This window comes from Tripterygium wilfordii, chromosome 21 (genome assembly GCF_013401445.1).
Source record: "Tripterygium wilfordii isolate XIE 37 chromosome 21, ASM1340144v1, whole genome shotgun sequence".
Taxonomy (NCBI): domain Eukaryota; kingdom Viridiplantae; phylum Streptophyta; class Magnoliopsida; order Celastrales; family Celastraceae; genus Tripterygium; species Tripterygium wilfordii.
The window spans coordinates 7550782-7570718 of record NC_052252.1 but is presented as its reverse complement, the minus strand read 5'-3'; the positions used below and the strand labels follow the sequence as shown (position 1 = coordinate 7570718).

At 35.5% G+C, this 19937-nt stretch overlaps 3 protein-coding genes across 18 annotated transcripts; 2 read left to right on the top strand and 1 right to left on the bottom strand.

The window, feature by feature from the left end:
* The first annotated feature begins 261 nt into the window (after nt 1–261).
* LOC119989167 (BTB/POZ domain and ankyrin repeat-containing protein NPR1) lies at nt 262–4275 on the top strand. Its single transcript, XM_038834526.1, has 4 exons — nt 262–1672; nt 2412–3162; nt 3361–3558; nt 3777–4275. The coding sequence occupies exons 1-4, from the start codon at nt 1097–1099 to the stop codon at nt 4037–4039; spliced, it is 1788 nt and encodes a 595-aa protein (XP_038690454.1). The 5' UTR covers nt 262–1096; the 3' UTR covers nt 4040–4275.
* A 2956-nt stretch (nt 4276–7231) lies between these two features.
* LOC119987835 (transcription termination factor MTEF18, mitochondrial-like) lies at nt 7232–12691 on the bottom strand. The gene is made up of 5 exons (XM_038832742.1): nt 12642–12691; nt 11297–11429; nt 10869–10916; nt 10590–10754; nt 7232–8654 (listed from the first exon to the last, which is right to left on the bottom strand). The coding sequence occupies exons 1-5, from the start codon at nt 12689–12691 to the stop codon at nt 7335–7337; spliced, it is 1716 nt and encodes a 571-aa protein (XP_038688670.1). The 3' UTR covers nt 7232–7334.
* LOC119989820 (TLC domain-containing protein 4-B-like) lies at nt 12613–18088 on the top strand. 16 transcript variants are annotated; one of them, XM_038835544.1, is made up of 10 exons: nt 12623–13068; nt 13922–13997; nt 14885–15113; nt 15275–15363; nt 15539–15677; nt 16073–16147; nt 16414–16535; nt 16606–16681; nt 17015–17074; nt 17714–18088. In XM_038835544.1, exons 3-10 carry the CDS (start codon nt 14976–14978, stop codon nt 17840–17842), a joined length of 828 nt encoding a protein of 275 aa, XP_038691472.1. In that variant the 5' UTR covers nt 12623–13068; nt 13922–13997; nt 14885–14975; the 3' UTR covers nt 17843–18088. The 16 variants fall into 16 exon arrangements, with proteins under 16 accessions (XP_038691477.1, XP_038691472.1, XP_038691471.1 ...); XM_038835543.1 differs by having other exon boundaries at nt 14882–15113; XM_038835547.1 differs by having other exon boundaries at nt 13922–14002.
* Nucleotides 18089–19937: the final 1849 nt, after the last annotated feature.

Below are 19937 nucleotides of genomic sequence, written 5' to 3'. Positions count from 1 at the left end.
ACATCTATGGTTGAAAAACAAGTCCACAAACTTGGTCCACACTTTTGGTCCACATAGGAGAATTTCTGTATATACATATATATATATATATATATATAAAATAAGACTTTGTTTGGTCTTGCCTACCAATCCAACAATTAATAAAAGTGACGCCACCATGTGCGTAAGCAGAGCCCAGCTACGATTTCTGACGCCACCACCACCGTCACTAAAACGACTTCATCTTCCTAACGAATTTCCTTCCCATTTCGTAGTCGTAATTCACAAAATACAATTATTGCGAAAAAACAAAGAAACAACCCTCTCTCTCTCTTTCTCTCTGTGCGTGGTTGTTGCTGGGGTGTCTCTGGCTCTGATTGCGAAAAATGAGGTTTCCCTTCTCATGATTTCTGGCCATTCCTCCGTTTACTTGACTCCTGCTTAACATGCCCTTCTTTTCTCATGCGGCGTTAGATCCGATCTATTGCTGTGTTTTGGGTGGATCTGGGCGTTACTGCAATAACAAGTTATTGATTCTTCTGTGCTTCGAGTATTGATATTCTGGGTTGGTACTTTTTTCGGTATTACTGTTGTTATTATGCTGCTTATATTCACATGGGAATTCAGGCAGTTGCAGTTCTTGGATTTACCCCATCATTTCTTTGGTTCTTCACTTCTTCTACTGCTATAGGGAAAATAATGTTGAAAATTGATTCACTTTGCAGCTCTTAGTTCATAGATTCCTTGCTCTGACTCTACTCTGCCTTACATACTTTTTCAATAGTAACCAATAATATTCTTTAAGGGGACTCCTTATTGGAGTTGTGTAATATATTCCTGTATGCTTCGTTTCTGATACCCATTAAGTGTTTTTATGAATAATCTTCGTTAGTTGAGGAAAATTTTGTTTTTCAGTTTTACAGATCATCTGTTCTCTTCCTAACAAAATCAGGCTATCCTTCCCTGATTCATTTCGTTTGATATGTATAATGGTACATATTTTCTATGTTAGTTTCCTTCCGTTAGGTCCTTCTGATTTTCCTATTGTTAGGACTTAGGTGCTTGTTGATGTAGCTCCCAACTCTTGATTTGGCAGTATTATGTATATGCGGGTTACATGATACGGAAGTTTTTGGGAGTAGACATGGCTAATTCGTCTGAACCATCATCCTCTTTGAGCTTTACTTCCTCTTCCCATTTGTCAAATGGCTCGATTAGCCACAGCATCAACTCCTCTTCAGGCTTTGAGGCAGTGCCAAATCTTGAAGTGATCAGTTTAAGCAAGCTCAGTTCCAATTTGGAGCTGCTCTTGACTGATTCCACTTTTGATTACAGCGATGCTGATATAATTGTTGAGGGCATGTCTGTTGGTATTCATCGATGTATTTTAGCTGCTAGGAGTAAGTTCTTCCACGAGTTATTCACAAAAGAAAAGGGGGTTCTTGGGAAGGAAGGGAAACTGAAGTATTGTATGACTGACTTGTTGCCCTATGGAAATGTTGGGTACGAGGCATTCGGGATTTTCCTCAGCTATTTGTATACTGGGAAGCTTAAGCCTTCTCCAATGGAGGTGTCAACTTGCGTTGATAACTTCTGCCACCATGATGCATGTAGACCTGCTATCAATTTTGCGGTGGAATTGATGTATGCATCATCAATATTTCAAGTGCCTGAGCTGGTTTCACTTTTCCAGGTTCGTATGGCTTTGTTATGGTTAACGTGTACTCTGTTAAGCAAATTTATCACCTCATCAAGTGAATGAGTCTTGTAGATTTAAGTAGTTGCAGTGGCTACTATGTTCTGTATATTTTGTTGGCTGTACCTTAGTACTAAGATTTCTTTTTACTCTATTTGATATCTGAGGACCATAGAAAGGGATGTTATTAACTGCCTTGGCATAGAGTGGTTCATAAGAATTAAATGTGCAATATGATTGCGTATGAATCCTTCATTCGTATTGTGAAAAACCCTTTTTGTGTGTACCTTAGTTGTGATTGGAAGAACCATAGGTTCTTGGGCCTATTTTCTCAAATGTCAAACTGCATCATAGGGTTTTGCATTATACCAAGAAAAAACATTACTAATTAGATGCTACATGTATTTACAGACGCTTCTTAACTATGTTCTGTATATTTTGTTGGCTGTACCTTAGTAATAAGATTTATTCTTACTCTATTTGATATCTGAGGACCGTAGAAAGGGATGTTAGTAACTGTCTTGGTGTAGAGTGGTCCATAAGAACTAAATGTGCAATATGATTGCTTATGAATCCTTCATTAATATGGTGAAAAACTGTTTTTGTTTGTACCTTAGTTGTGATTGGAAGAAACATAAGTTATCGGGTCTATTCTCTCATATGTCAAACTGCATCACAGGGGTTTGCATTATATCAAGAAAAGGCATTACTAATTAGATGCTACATGTATTTACAGAGACGTCTTCTTAACTTTGTTGGAAAGGCTCTGGTGGATGATGTTATCCCAATTCTTTTGGTTGCTTTCCATTGTCAATCAAGTCAGCTTAGTACTCAGTGTGTTGATAGAGTAGCAAGATCAAATCTTGATAGCATCTCCATCGAGAAAGAGCTTCCTTATGAAATTGCGGAGGAAATCAAACTGATTCGCCGCAACTCTGTATCTGAAGAACAAAAAACCAAAGCTGTTGACCCCTTGCATGAAAAGAGAATTAGGAGAATACAGAAGGCGTTAGACTCTGATGACGTTGAACTTGTAAAGCTCCTTCTTACTGAGTCTGATGTAACTCTAGATGATGCTAATGCTCTCCATTATGCTGCTGCATACTGTGACCCCAAAGTTGTGACGGAGGTGCTCAGCCTGGGTTTGGCTGATGTCAACCTTCGCAATTCTCGAGGTTATACAGTTCTCCATGTTTCTGCTATGCGTAGAGAGCCATCAGTGATTGTGTCCCTTTTGAACAAAGGGGCTTCTGCTTTAGAATCAACATCAGATGGACAAAGTGCTGTTAGCATTTGCCGAAGGTTAACAAGGCCAAAAGATTATCATGCAAAAACAGAGCAGGGTCAGGAAGCAAATAAAGACAGGCTATGTATTGATGTTTTAGAGAGAGAAATCCGAAGAAATCCATTGGCTGGGGCTGTAACTGTCGATTCCCAAATAGTGACTGAGGATCTGCACATGAAGCTTCTTTACCTAGAAAATAGAGGTATTATCTGCTGAACATTATGTGGCTCGATCTGAATGGAATTTCACATTTGCAAATTCTATGTCGTCCAATATGAAGTTAATCTGTAATTTGAATGTGCCTTGGCCTACTGTTTAGTCGTGGTTCTTATTGATTCTGATAGGTATCTTTGATGGCTTATTTAGCTTGATTAGATGATATTTGTGTTGATCATTACAGTGGCATTTGCACGATTATTTTTCCCTGCTGAAGCCAAGGTGGCAATGGACATTGCAAATGCTGAGACAACCTCTGATTTAGCCGGTCTTCCTTCATCAAAAGGTTCAAGAGGGGAGTTAAGGGAGGTTGACCTAAATGAGACCCCCATAATGTGCAACAAAAGACTTATAACTCGCTTGCAAGCCCTTGTGAAAACAGGTTAGACCTTTTACTGATCTTGATTACAGGGTAGATTTCCTCTCTTTTTTGGTGTGTGTAGCCAAGTCATTTTTACCATATTCCTCTCTTGATTGGTGCTCTGGTTTTCTTCCTGAATAGGGTATGCATTGCACTTTAAAATGATTTATATCCTTCAAATGACTAACGTTTCATTTTCACTATTACTCTATTGACTTATCTTGTTGCTTTGTCTGCAGTGGAGACGGGTCGGCGCTATTTCCCTAATTGCTCAGAGGTGCTTGATAAGTTCATGGAGGATGACCTTCCTGACTTGTTTTACCTGGAAAAGGGCACCACAGATGAGCAGCGCATCAAGAGGTCACGCTTCATGGAGCTTAAGGATGATGTTCAAAAGGCTTTTGATAAGGACAAGGCTGAGATTAGACGCACTGGGTTGTCGCCCTCCTCGTCATCTTCTTCTTTAAAAAATGGTCTCAGCAACAAGTTTCGAAAATTGTGAAGTTGTGTAAACTATGTCTAAGCCTGACATTTAGTGCAAATTTTTGGTGTAGAATTCCTCTTTGGCAGTCCCTGGCTGCTCTGCTAGTCTGCTCTCCTAGACAACTTTACTGCAGACGGAAGTTAATTTGTATACTATGTGGAAGTGCTTGCTCTTAATGTTTTGAGAATTATAGGATATCAAATGATGGCTATAAAGGACATTGACAATGTCAAGTTGCAACTTGTTCACTCACATTTCATATCTTTTGCTCCTCATTCCACTGTGACTTGGAAGGAAGGAAGGAAGGAGCATATGACAAGTTCATGTCTGCAGGGTCATATTATTACCAATTTCTGCAAATTTCATTGCTGAGTTAACTTGGATAATCATTCTAGCGGCAGCCAATTTGTTAGACATTGAAGAAACAGAGCTTTTCATTTTTATCTTGGGCACTATGTTGTGCACTTGGTTTGAACGTGGTTGCAGGATTTGCTGCTGGAAATAATGCGTGGGATAGATATTGCACGTCAAATCTGGGATCTTTTTTGGTTTTCTAAAATGGAAGATGCTTCCTTTAGTGGAGGAGAGAATGAATCTTGAACAGGACTTAAAAGAGGAGGAATAAATTACTGAAGAGATATTTTGGCTTGAATTTTAGTCCCAAGAAAGTGGGTTGCTTTATTCCCTAATCGTTCAATAGAAGCACATCATATACCATAGAGGAGGCAGAGGTCGGTTGGAGTGCGTTGTATTTTGACCTCTTATGATGAGGTGAGTTCCGAAACTGTGATGAGTTGGATTGTGTTGTATTTTGATTTCTTATAGTGAAGTGAGGAGAGTTCCGAAACTGTGATGAGTTGAGGTGACAAATAAACTATCCAGTATTTGATGAAGTTTATAACTGATGCTTGTTTATTGTAGACCCGAAAGTCTGCAATCAATGTAAAATTGATCGAGGTCTTGACAATCCTACAAGATTATACTAGATATACACCATGAAGCTTGGAGACCTATGTGGTGTCGGCCGGGGAAGCTCTGACGATTAAGTCTGTAATGAGATAATAATTTATAATGAGAGAAGTTAAAGGCTTTTAGATAGAGATACACCTCAAGTGGTTGAGAGAGCTAATGAGGCTGGGACCTCGTGTATTTATGGTGTTATGCGTCACGTGACTGGCATGTGTCAACTGTACGGATGGGCCTTGAGCTTTGATTGGGCACATGGGCGTTTGAGGGAACTTCCTAGCAATATGGGCTTTGAACCTTTGAGGAATAGATAGGCCTCTATAAACTTGCTGGAGTTGGATCTCATGGTCCTCATAGATTGCCCAGACTCTCATGGGCCTTATGGGCATGGCTCAAGATATTCGTGGGTCTAGTTTCCAATTGACTTGGGCATTGGGCCTATCGATCTCAACTTAGACTCTCGTGGGTCTAGTGTTGACTAGATATTTGGCCTTGGGCCTACCAAACTCAACTTAGACTCTCAAGAGTCTAGTGTTGGATGCATCTTGGGTCACGGGCCTGCTCAATTTAGACTCTCGTGGGTTTAGTAATTTCGATTACAGTTCTCATGGCTTTGGGAGTAAATCCGATTTTTGACCCATATACTTATAAGTGGTGAAAAAGTCTTTTAAATTTAATTTAAAAGACTACACAAAAAAATTGATAACTGTATAAGTTATTATGGTTTGTTATGTAATAATTTTTTATTTTTTTGGTAATTTTTATTTTTATTATAAATCTTGTATTAAATTTAATTTAAGTTTAAGCTTATAGACTATAACAAAAGAAAAAATTGAAAAAGAAAAGAGAGAAAAAAAAAACCATCTGAAATAAACTTCCATCTAAAGTTCATTTTTTTGGAGCTTATAAGCTACCATATCTAGAGTGTTTAGTACAAAGCTCCAAAGTAAGCTCTACCAAATCGACATTAAAAATATTGTAGCGAGGTGAATTGAGTTGCAATGATAAAATGTTTGACGCATCACTAAAAATACTATAGCAATGTGAGATTAAAATTGTGTATTTTTCATTGATGTTCAATTGTCCACTAATTTTTGTTGGATTTGCTTTTGTAAAAATATAAATAGAATAATAAAATTGATTGAGGACAAAATTGCAAAAAAAACCTCGTGTTTTAATGCCAGCAAATGTGATCAGCGCAAGTTGGGAGTCGAAGCAACTCCTTACAACAACTTTGAACTCACCGCTCAACCAAACACTTTTTTATCCACATGCGGTGCGTTTGACAGGTACAAACACACTAACACACTGCCAAATGCATCTACAATGTGCATCAATAACACAAATGGCACCATTTCACAATAATGAGGCTGGATCACAGCTCATTCTCAAGAACCATGCTTGTACGGTTAGTTAAAAACCTTGCAAAGATTATTATTCCAAGCAACAAGCAAAGAGCAAAGACTAGTCATTTGCTAATCAGTCAGAAGTGTTTAATATACCAACAAAGTGTTGAGCAATTGTCAAGCAAACAACTCGATGTCATTATCAACATGCCTGAACTCTTTACAACTGCTCAATACACCTTCAAACTTGCACAAGAAACCTACACTATATGCCCATCAGAGTTGAGTCTATCTGGCAAAACTCATAACGATCCACTTTTTTCCTATCAAGTAGTCACAGAACCATGCATTTCGAAAGCATGTGGATATCAGAAAATTGTAAATCACCTATTTCGCGCTTCAAGGGATCAAGCAGCTTAAAGGATAAAACTGGTTTCAGTTACACCTAGTGCCTGAGAATCCTATGCAGGATAAAAAGAAGAACAGAAATACCTTGTAATTAATTAACATAACTACAAGTTTTAAAATTCTCAGATATTCATCGATGCGGCCAAACACGTTGAAGGTAAGCACTACACCCTCAAGGCTTTGCCCAAAACCGACTCCAGATTATAGCAGTCAGAGAGGAGTCAACTTTAACTTTGATATCAAGGCCTCTCAAAACAAAACAAAAGAAATATGCTCTTTCCATCTCTAAGTCAGACTCTATCAAAAACTCTGCCCAACCACAAGTTAATTTTTGCCTTGTTCGAAACATCGTAACAAATAATTGTATGGAAAAAAAAATATATACTTTAAGAACTTTAGTTTTGCAAGTTGAGCAAGTAATCAATGCAGCATACAAAAGAAATAACAACGAATATCATATTAGCCATTGAAGACTATTTGATTATAAAAAGAACACAGACTTTCATTTATTTAGAAAATTAAGTTAATTGCAAACAAATGTGCAAAAATGGACTAATAGAACCACATCTATATGATATGAGGATAGATTAGCCTTAGCTTGTAGTTGACGATTTCTTCAAGCTTTCCCACATGGCTGAGCCTTCCGGATGAACATTTACAAAATATTTTACAAACCGTGCATCTGAACATGCAAGAAGGGTGCTCAAGGATAACATGGGCTTTGCTACACCTCTCTCCCTTAGCCACACATACATTGAAAACCTATGATTAATCCTCTCTAAATCATAACACAAGTATGCTGGAAAAGCCACTACAGACTCAAGTGGGTATTCTAAACAGTTTGTTAAGCAATCAATCTTCTTCCCAACTACCTCTTTGCTCTGATTAAGAACCATTGGAACCTGTTTAATTATGCTTGACACAACATTGAAGTCCAAACCAGCTTGAACCAAGTAATCAAACCTCTCCTGTAACTGATCAGCTCTGCCTCTGAACTGTTTTAAAGCTTTCATCATCTCATCCGAGTTCTCGACATACCTCAATCTCAACAAAAATGCTGTTTTCTCCATATGCTTTCTTCGATCTTGGGAGCCTACCAGCTCATTTCCTTTGACTTTCGATTTAGATGCTAAACTGAACAAGTTCAATGAGTCTTCCTTTATAATTTGGCGTAAACCATCTTTCCCAACTTTCAATTCTTTACAAACAGTTTTTGGCCCTTTCAAAGAACATGAGAACATAAGTTCTGTATGTATTGCCACAATGCTTGCTACGTCTTCTGCTGCCATTCCAATGTAAAACAGGAAATACACTGCATGCAAAAGATTTTTGGCAAAATTTTCCAACAATAGTTTTGGGTTTTGTATGAATAAAGAATAAATTTCATCCATTTTGAGACCCAACTTAACCAGCCGACCAAACAATATATAAATCTTCTTCCCCGAACCTTCAAACACTAGCGCTGAATTTGTTTTAAGCAAATCGAGCAACTGATCTTCACTGTAACCCACTTTCTCAAGGAAATCCAGCGTATCAAGAATTCTCCTCCAATTATATGTGCCTTTACCGGATAAGCATCCTCCAATCCAGTCATTTCTCAACTTTAATTTCTTCAAAATTTCAAGAACTTGAACAAAATTAGTGTCGACACCAACAACCAAAAGTGATGGACAACAACCGACCAGCTTTATAACCATGGTTTTGCTTAAATCCAAATTTTCATAACCACGAAGTTTCAAAGCCAGAACCCCATAATCGTATCCAAAGATATCTTTCGCTACCTTATACATCTTACCAATTATACTACGAGGAATCCCATAATCGCATAAAACATGAACATTCTCAAGCATGAGGTGATCATCATTCAAATACATCAAGTGCTGTGGAAGAAGAGAAGGGAGCTCAGATGGAATATGTTGTTATGGAATATGTTGTTATGTGTTTAGAAACTTAAAAATTTGACGCTAGTGGAAGAACAGTTGTACTAAAATATTATGTTGAATTTTATAATATTGTATTTTAAGATATTTATAATAAATTTTGTTATTATAATATGCTTTATAATCTTTAACTTAATTAATCAAATATAATTTATATTTAAAATTAATTCGAAGTATTTTTTAATTAATCAAATTAATTTTGTTACAGTTATTATATTTTTTAATTTATATTTAATTAATCAAATTAATTTTGTTACATTTATTGTATTTTTTTAATTTATCATTGTGTATTAAAATTAAACACCTATAAAATTAAAAGTATTAAAGTATAAATATTTTATTTATATAAATGTTAAATTAAAAGTATTTTATATAATTAAAAGTAAAAAAGAGAGAAGACAATAGTGGACCCATTGTAAAACTTTAATCATCACGTGGGCCCCATTTTAAAAAAAAATAATATTGCAGTGTTTTTGCTGCAAAAAGCTCCTTAGGGGAGTTTTTTTTCTTTCAAGCGGATCTACTATTTCCGTTGCATCGTTTGGTACAGTGGAAACGGGCTGTGGATGCGTTGCACCAAACAGGCGGAAGGATGAACCTACAACTACAAGTGATGGGGGTTATTTGCCTCTGGGTAAGAGCAACTCCAACAAGGATGGGGTACGAGTTTTGGACCTCTCTTTTTAAATTTAACATGTTTGAACTTTGAAGGAGTAGCAAATGGTGCCCTATTTTTATGGTTTTTTTTTTTCAAATTTACATACCGTAAAAAATTTGGACAAATTTGGGTATATCAATCAACCCCAAATCTATCTAATTATTAGTATTTTACTTTTTGTGTCCCCTCCTATTCTCTGTCCTCCAGCTTACCTTTTTTAAAAATATATTAAAATATTGTGGTGATATCGGAATAGGAATGTAGGTTGAAGTAGGAATGTAGGTTGAAGTGGTGTAGGGCTAGTTTGATAAAACATTTGTAAAGTAGCAGATATGCCAACAGAAATGGTGATAGCAGAAATGTTGGACAATTTTAGTAGCAGATATGCTGTTTGAATGCTTTCTAATGTTTGGTTGAAATTTTACTAGTAACATTTTTTCTGTATAACAGATTGTGATAAATTATGTAGGGGTATTAAGCATATTAGTTGTAATATAAAAATATAATTGTATCCAAACATACAAATTAATTTATAAAATTAATATAATCAAATAAAATTTAAATAACAGTTAATTTAAAGTTACTTAAATTTAATATAATGAAATGAAAATTAATTTATTATAAATTAATTAAATAGTTAAAATTTTACTAACAGTTAATTTTTTTATTAATTAATTTATAAATTGAGAATTATGTTAATAAGCTCAATGTTATAATGGGAATAGTAATTTACAAGCTCAGGGTTATAATGAGAATATTAATATAACATGGGGACAAAAGAGTAAATAACCACAAAAATGCTAGGCAAATGCTTCAAAAAAATAGCATTGTAAAAAGTAATATAAATGCTCATGAAATTGTCTCGGCTTATGTGCATAAAAAAAGGTATTTGGATGACTACTAGCCTTTATACTAACAAGTATTATAAATGCTCCAATATATGCTAATCCAAACGGGCACGTAGAATATCAAATCCTCCGGATGCAAATTATGAATAATTCATAGATTGGTCATGTTTTTAATCAATCTTTTGTTAACATGACAAAGTCTAACATGTCAAAGATTAAAAAAACTAACAAAATAAGAAGAAGCTTTTTCAAACAAGGAAAAAACAATATAAGAAGAAGATGCAATTTTATTCATCTCAACACCAAGTTTAAACACACTATCACAAGCATGACCCTTACCAACAAATGACCCATTTTTGGTGATGATATAATAATCAAAACCAATGTTTGAACAAAACCTACCTTATTAAGTAGAAAGTTACAAATATGACTCTTCTTCATTTCTAAAGTATGCAGGACATCATTTAGAAGAAGTGTCATTCCTAAAGTAAACTTTAACTCTAAATCCCCAATTCTAGCAACTTTAGTGGTGTGGGAATCACGCAACAACATTTTCACATCAGTAACCTAAGAATAAGTATTGAATAAGGAACGATCATAGCAGACATGGCGCACTGCACCTGAATCTACTCACCACCCTTTGGATCCATAAATCATGTTGATTTCAGTAATCGAAGTCACAAGTGTCTCCTCCTCAATCGCATTAGCTTGAGCTACATATGACGATTCCTGTAGTTTCAAACCATGTGACTAGGTTTATTGCAAACAAAACACATAAATTGATCATTGTTTTGTATTTGCTGCTTTGAAGGGGGTCGAAAATTATTCATGTTCTGATTCTGATTGTTTCTCTTATTATGGTTCTTTCTTTGGTTCTGGTTCTTGTTAGTTATCTTAAATGAAGAATAGTTATCACACAAATCATCAACGAGACCATTCAAGATAAAATTTTGCACATAAAATCATCATAAATCCAATTATCAATCTTTTTTATGTCTTCAGCAGTAGATGGATCGACTAGTGCAAGCTCAATGGTAATCAAAACAGAAGTAACCTTTTCGTAGTAAAAGAAAAGGACATTTTACTTTTTTACCTCTTAAAATTCAGACCCTCAAATGAGAAAGGCAAGTTGTTGTTATCAGAATTAACATAGCAGATCTATTTTCAATCTCCATGGCAAGACAACTTCGTCTTAAAATTGTTGAAGCAGTAACACAAATAAGATAAATATTAACTCGAGTTCTGCAAAAAATGAAAAAACAAACCAAGTTCGATATCAAATGGGATGAGTCATGGACTAGGTCACTCTCTTTAAGACGATTCATAGCTTTGTCTTCAATTTGTGCAAGCAGTCAATAACAATATCGCGCTTAAGATAAAACAACTCATTATCTCTCTATATTGGTATTCTCTGCATAAAATAACACCAAATAATTACAATACTGTGTTTTCTGTCTTTCTCAATTCGTATAAGTCATGAAGGCCTTTTCCTTATTTTATAATAAAAATAAAACGGACGTTTCCCTTAAAATCTGAACGACGTGATTCCTCAAACCATCATGTCATTTTATTTCAACAAAAATAGGAAACATGTATAACTGTTTATTAAATAAAAATGATTTAAAAAGAAAAACAAATAAGGAATTTTAAAAATCAAAGGCCCCCATTTAATATTATAAGTAAAATAGTATTCTTTTAAATATAAAAACCAACCCTTTTTTGTTGTGGTGAGTCCGTGAATGTTGTGATGGTTTCTGTAACTTGATTGTTGTTTAGTTAAGTTTTTCTTTCTTCATTCAAGGTCACATACATATATATATACACACTGTTATTCTTAGAGAATCCTTCAACGGTCAAATAGGGAACACTTTCTCTTTTCTTTTGTGATTCGTATGTATGAGAATCGAAATTGAATTTGTATATTAACATTTTGTCTCACGAGCTTTGTTTGGAGTGAATTTTCTTGTACCTTTTAGATGTAAATCAACAGTTATTCATATACATCCTTTTTCAACCCCTCGTGGGAGTTCTCTTATGAGAAGGGGATTATAGAGGTTTTCAAAGATATATATTTTACATGCCAAACATGCCCTAAGCGAATATAAGTAGAGAAATTTTTATATGCATGTCCCTAAGTAAGTACATTGATTACTAAGGAGTTTGTTTATTATAAGGGCAATGGTACAGATCCCCAGTTTATCCCAAATCCATGTGATAGTCATTGTATAAACACATATGTAGGCTTCTTTTAACATCCAACACTATCATATGGGTTGGGGTAAAGTGAGAGTCATACATTGGGGATAAAATGAGAGTCATACATTGGGATGTCAAGCATTTTTCTTCTTATTATTATGAAAAAATGTCACTTTTCATCTAAAAATATGTTTTGGTCTTTTTTGTTATCTCTCTTATAAATCAAATCTTTTTATCTTCTAAGCTTCCTAAAAATACCTTTTCTTCCTCACATTTGGTCTATATAGTTGTGATATTCTTACATACATATTTAGTTCATTCACCAAACAAGAAAACAAGTAGATGAACGCTATATGCACCCCACGGTTTACTAACGCATCTCAATTTTTCGTCAAAAAACACACTCTTAAAACATCTCATTCGTCCCTACCATGAAGCCCCACCCAAACCCTAGTTTCATCTTTGATTGCGCTGGCGACGGAAGGAGATGGACAACAATGAGCACTTATTTGACGGAGATGACCATTTCTTCGAAGGAGACGATGGAGACGACCCTCTTGAAGAGAATAGAGACGAGGAAGTCTTTATCTTCGCCAGATCCAGAGGAAGCCAAGTTGACAAAGGCATCTCCTGATCTCGTCATTGGGTTAACACATGGATCTCTCCCTTCAGACCTTGCCTCCTGGTTTGACTCCATGCTCTCCCGATCTCGTCAACAATCCTCATATGCTTTCAACAATGTGTTTCCATCAATTATTCGTGATTTGTACCAATCAAGAATGATTCTTCAAGGACTAAGTCTAATTTCTTATCTATATGCCTTTCCATTACTTATTCATTAGAGGTGAAGCTTGGGAAGGTGGAAGCTTGAGAGAAGAAAGGTGTGGCTAGTGGTGGTTTTGATGGTGGAGGGTCTGAGGAGAAGTGGGGGTGCGCAAATGAGATATTTTGGAAAAATTGAAAAAATAGGTGTACTTGAGAATGTTACGTTTTTAAGTAGAGTTTATTTATATTGAGGCGTATTTAACAAAATTCAAGGGTCATATAATGTTTTTTTGTTTTTTTAACAAGCAAACTGACCGAACCTATCAAGAAAACAGAGAAAGCAGTAAGCACACGTAATTCTCACCCTACCCGGGACAGGCACTGCTCTCTCACTTATTGTATTCGGTTACAGATTCCTATCCAGCCACTCAAAATTGATCGAACCTTACGGTTGTTGCATTGCAATCTCGTGTATGTTATGATGTTAACGTTTCGATTAACATCTCTATATTTGTCTCCTTAATTACCCATTCGGGCCATTCCCAATTTTCTCTTGATTCTCTTGTTTCGCTTCATCTGTTTTGTATTGATTGAATTTCCTTATTTGCTCCGAATACCCAAATCGAGTAATTGTCGTGGTTGTGGTTTTATATCTCCTTATTTAACTATGTTCTCCATTACTCTTAAATACCCACTTGCTATTTGCTCTGGATTTGGGGATTTGGAGTCGTGCATTTTGCATTGATTTGCTCGTATTCACCTTTGCTTTCCAGAGAACCGGTCTGTTGTTGCCCTTATTTAGAGGGGTTTGGTGATTTTTGTGTCACGATGTGGACAATGATGCTTTAGGTAAGGTATTCGATTAGACTTTTGAAAGTTTCTACTTTTACACTCATTCGTGCATTCTAGTATGATTTGGGTGTTAGTGTGTGTTGATTTATTTACATTTGATGATTTACACAGTTGATGCGGTGCATCTTATGTATTCACCCGGTTTGGTGCATTTTATGTTTATTTTGATTATTTGGCAATTGCATACAGATAATCATTGGTTCTCTTGTTAGGAGTTGGACATTTTTTGCCAGTTGCAGAGAATTTCGACCGTAGTGATTCTTTAGTTTTGTACTGTGAGCTGCGGTTGTCTAATTAAAGCTTGATCTTACTTTCCGTGGTTCTTTGGGATCTGATCTCATTAATATAGTTTGATCATATGCTTCCTTGTGATGTAATGGAAGCATTTGTTATTAACAAATGTTGTTCTCCTTCAGAGAGGGATTCTATAAGTTTTTGCTAGTTACTAAGAAACATCACTGAAGGATGATGAAGCCCTGCAAAAACTTTTGGTTCTTTGCCGGACTGATTTCTTGATTCTCACTTTACATTTGTGGATTGCTGTTAGCCCTGTGCTACTTTGGCATGACTCAGCGTAGCTCTCTGCCCCTGTGCTGGTCACGCACAAGTAAGCAGATTTCTTGGAAAGAAAAAATTGCCGTGTGACAACTATCACAGAGGTCATTTTTGCATGTCAGACGTCTCTTTGGTTTTAACAATCATTTAACCAAAATTTTGTCATTTTGATTATCCCACATTCTATACTGCATTTCATGTGCAGCGCACAACAGACCTATAGAATATCCCTTTTAATTTGAAGTGTACTGTTCACAAACTTGTCTTTTGTGGCATTAAGGTGTCTTTCTTTCTTGTTACTAACTTCCTGTTCTTATATTTTAAAGAAGGCTATGGAAAGGCAAAATGAAGAGGTGAAAAGAGTTGGAGTACTGAACGGAAATTGAGATCTACTGCTAGTGGCGTAACAATTACATTAGGATGTCAGTTCCCCAAAAGACTGTTATGGCTTTCAAGTCTTACCAAAATCAGGCTGAGGTGCTGGTTAAGAATTACTTATTTGCAGATCCTTTCATCCCATATACTTCAATCCTTGGTGGCTTATTTGCTTGCAAAGTGGTATAGTGTATCTTTCCTCTTCGATATTTGAATTATATGTATTGTTTTATTGCTTGACGAGGCTATTTTCCTTTTTATTTGTTGTTCATCATGCATGTTTATCATGTATCTGTATATTGCTGTTTTTCTCTTATTTTCATGAGGATTTCTTACTCTTGCAGGTCTATGATCTCACACAGTTAATCAGCACATTCTACATCAAGACTTATTCTAGTCTTACAAAAATCCAGCGAATTGAGTGGAACAATCGGTATGTGTGTGTTCCAGTTTTTGCCTTCCCTTTCCAATTCCTCTCTCTTCTAAAATCTCTATACATGTCCTTTTGTTGAGCAATGATCCTACTTTGGCAGCAGAAATTGTGCATCTTATGTTCTCACTGCTATTTCCATACTATGACAATTGATCAATGTCTTAATCTTTGGCAGCGGTACCTCTACAGTTCATGCAATTTTCATTACAGCCATGTCCTTGTACTTCGTGTTCTGGTCAGATCTCTTTTCTGACAAACAGCAGTCTGGTCTTATTACCTTTCGGAGCTCACCTCTCTCGGCTTTTGGCTTAGGGGTAGGTGTTTGTTACACTTTTCTTATTTTTTCCCTCACTCCTTGTTTTAGCTTTAATATCTGGCTTACTTGTGGTACTTTGAGCTTGTGTTGGTGTTATATTTCTCTCTTTTTTTTCATCTCTCAAATTTTCATCTTTGAGAAACGTGATCTTTCAGGGGAGCAGCAGCTTCCTCATTAACATAATAGCTATGCATAAGAAATCAGGGCAAGCAACATTTTATGTCCTGTATGTTATCTGTGGGTCGGAGAATAATAGGCTAGACTTCCTCGTCTCTGGCTTTTGTGTTGCACTCTCTACTTCCTATTGACTTTTGCATCATCCTCTCTTTGTGTTAATCTATATTTACTAGTTTGAAAGTGGTGCTTATGAAGAAATTTTGTATAATTTAACAGGTTTCGGTGGGCTACTTCTTTGCGGATCTCGGAATGATTTTTTGGCTATATCCTTCCTTGGGTGGAATGGAGTATGTAAGTCTGTCCTCTGGAAGCTGCTAAAACATGTCTGTACTCTGAAATGGAAGGCAATAAGAACCGCATAATTTGGCCCTTTATTTTGAAGAATAAGTTGTACAAAAATATTTCCTGACATTATCTTTTGTAAAAGAATGCTATTTGCATTATGGAAATCTTAATGCATAGTTCGCTGTAAATATGAGATGGTAAATCTTTAAGCTGGCATTTACCTTGTCAAAGACTTGGAGTTCTACTCATTAGATGATGGGATCTGGTTTCAGGTCATCCATCACTCTCTTTCCGGAATATCTGTGGCATATTCTATGTTTTCTGGAGAAGGGCAGCTTTACACATATATGGTCCTCATCTCCGAGGTGACAACCCCAGAGATAAATATGAGATGGTAAAATTGTCATGAGTTCTATTTGGGGCTTGCGGTTCTGAATTTAATTCATCTCTTGGTTCTCATGTAGGTATCTTGATACTGCTGGTATGAAGAGGTCCAATGCATATCTCATTAATGGTGTTTTGATATTTTTTCTTTGGCTGGTAAGTTTTGAGTACTATAAAATTTTATCGGTACACGTATAAAGTGATGCTCCTCCTCGTCCCCTCTCTCTGGCTCTATGGAAGAAAAAGAAATAATTTGTGATGATCATTCATGTTTGTCATAAATCATTAGTTGATACTTCTCAGTTTTGAAAAACCGAACACATTTCTCATATTTGAGAAAACAACTTCTAATTCTTTATGCTTAGCTTCTTTGGGATGATTTGAGTAGCAAAAACACTATGTTTCTGTTTTGAATACAGAACTATTCTTTTTTTCTTAACTTATTACGTTTTTAATTGATCCTTACTGAAGTAGATAATTGCAATGCAGATTGCAAGAATTCTGCTCTTCGTTTACTTGTTTAACCATGTCTACCGGCATTATGATCAGGTGATTCTGACTCCCTAATAATGTGTCTTTCCTGAGTTTGATTCCTGAAAATAGGCAGTTATGTTTCCTGCACCTAGTGTATTGCTTTGAATAATACTTTTTGACTAGCTTTTAAATTGCTATGTTTAGTTTGCTTCATTGATGATGAGAGAAACTAAAGCGAATTAAAATTCTGGCTCCCTACTGCCAAAGAAGATTTTAACTTACCTGCTATTTATGCTGCTGAGTCCATTTATAACTAATCTGATCATTTTCCCCCTTTTCTTTTTTTATTACTTAATACCTATGAGTTTTAGATGTTGCTCATACTCTGCGAAATTTGTTAGACTATCCAGCTATTTGTATATGTTGAATTACGACTTTGTGTTCTTTAGCTCTGTTTAGTTTGATGTGATTGAAGACTGATTTGTACATAATTTATCTAGTATTGTCTTTCCCACTCGGGGGTGCATTGCACGACGTGTTTTGCAAGGTCTTCTAAAGTCTTCCATCTTCTGTCAATATGTTATTTTCCCTTTCCTGCAAGTATTTTACATTTTGTTGAAGTTTTACCAAGTTCTTCCGAGGACTAATCATAATGCCTTGATACTACTTATACAACAGACTGACTAGGAGAGTTTTGTGTGATTGGCTTTCCAGGTCATGCAGTTGCACATCATGGGCTATTTCTTGGTTTTTGTGGTTCCCACGGCACTAGCTATTCTGAATTTGATGTGGTTTGGGAAGATTTTGAAGGGTTTAAAGAAAACTCTGGCTAAGAAGCAGTGATGGACATGAAACATACAAGGTAGTCATTAGCATTTCCCTGTTAATACTGGATACAATATTCAATTTCATTCTTCCACTCGCTCTATAAACGATAGGATGGCAAAGAAGAAACTGGCAGTAATATGATTTGTATAGGAATCTGCTGATGGATATGATCCACTTAACACAAATTTTCAGCAGCAAATTTTATCTTGCACAGAGTTTCTTACAATCATATAAAAAGCACTCTCTCTCTCTCTCTCTCTCTCTCTCTCGCGCTGTATGTTAATATGAATGCCAAGAGTAGACAACTGGGATTGTGTTCATTTTTGTGTTCTGGAGATTTCTGCAGTGGGTAGGGTGTTCAATTATGATAGATGTCAATTTCTGGCAATGATGATGATGTTTGATGCAAAATTTTTCCAATCAGTTGGATGCAGTTTTTTTCACAGCGACTTAGTGTTCATGGAGGCAGCAGCAATTACAATTGATTATTTCGTAATATGTAGAATTAAGTGTAGAAGAAGAAGTCTGTGCATTGCCATAGGAGGGCATTAAAGACGTATATTACACATCAAACTTTGGAAAATGATCTCTCTGTTCCGTTAATGTACTAACAATACAAAATGTTTGGATTTTTGTTGTGAGTAGTCCCCTACTTTCCTCTTTCTTTTTTTAAATAAAATCTTGTCTTAAAAAAAAAAGAAAAGAAAAGAGAGAAACAACATGATGAGTTATTTTTAAAGCTTTGACTGAAATTTTATCTGAAGCAAGTTCACATATATCATATGTCTCGGAACGTGAATTCAGAACAATATCTTTTTTTATTGTACAGAAATGAACAGAGCAGAAGGTCTTTGAATGAAAGGGCGAAGCCGCATAGTGGTTGCCATTAATGTTAATTTGGTGGAATAAAATTATCTTTGACTTGCACTGGCCTTTGATGGCAGATACAGTTCAGAGTTCAGACAATCCCTGAAAATTTATTATATTTTAGACTTCTGGAATTAGATAATCATTTTCTCATTGTTCATATTAATCAAGAAAAAAATTGAATTCTTGGGATGACACGAAACTTTCATTATGACACATAATAAATTGGAATAAAATATTTTACAAAACTACATAAAATAATGCAGAAATATTTAGAATATTTTATCTTTTAAAATGTGTTTGGATCGAGCGATTCGGGAGAAGGGAACGAAGAGAATGGAAGATAGAATTATAATACTTTCATTCTCTCATTTTGGATACAATAAAAAAAAGATTTGTTATTTGTGGTTTGGATAATGGGTAGCCATCATAAAATGAAAAGAAAAAAAAAAGTTTACTTTATTAATTTATTTTATTTTTATGTTAAGATATTATGTAAAAAAATATTACAAAAACTTCTCAACTCTCTCAACTTTTCTCTAAGACTTTCTTCACTAGCGATTGGAGGAGGTGGAGATCCTTCTTCTCCACCTCATCCGTTTGTTTTATTTGTTTCTCCTAGGGCAACCTTCGTATGCTTGCCATATAATTTGAGTTCTCTCCGCGTTCTACCTGTGGGTTTGTCGATTGACAACCTTCAATGTGACAATGAAGAAGAAGATATTGATGGTCGATCTCTTTCGATCTACACTCAGTTCTACTTTTGTTTCCAGATATGCTTTGATGCTACCTCAAATTGTCATATTTGTCTTGGATGTGATTTCAAATTGATAGATCTTGTTCTGCAGATGCAAGTTTGTTGTTTCAATCTTACCTCAGTGTGAAGACAATAGTCATCTATTTATTTTGTATGTTTTTTTCTCTAGAGTTGTGTGTCCTACCCGATGTCCATTGGTACAAGTAGGTTTTAATTTGTTTCGTTTGTTGTTGGGTATTGTCTTCATGAGTTTCGTCTACCTATTGGATAAATGATGTGATACTCTTTGCATTGGTTTTTTTCTAATGTAATAAAGATCTTTTGACCTTTCAAAAAAAAAATTATGTGCAAAGATAAAATAATTTTTAAGATAAACTAATTCAGCTTTCCCTTTCCCTTTCCCTTCAAAATCCAAATAAGTCATTTTTTAGGGGAAGAATTTTAAGAGCATATCCAACGCAATGAGCAAATTAGGGAAAAAGCTAG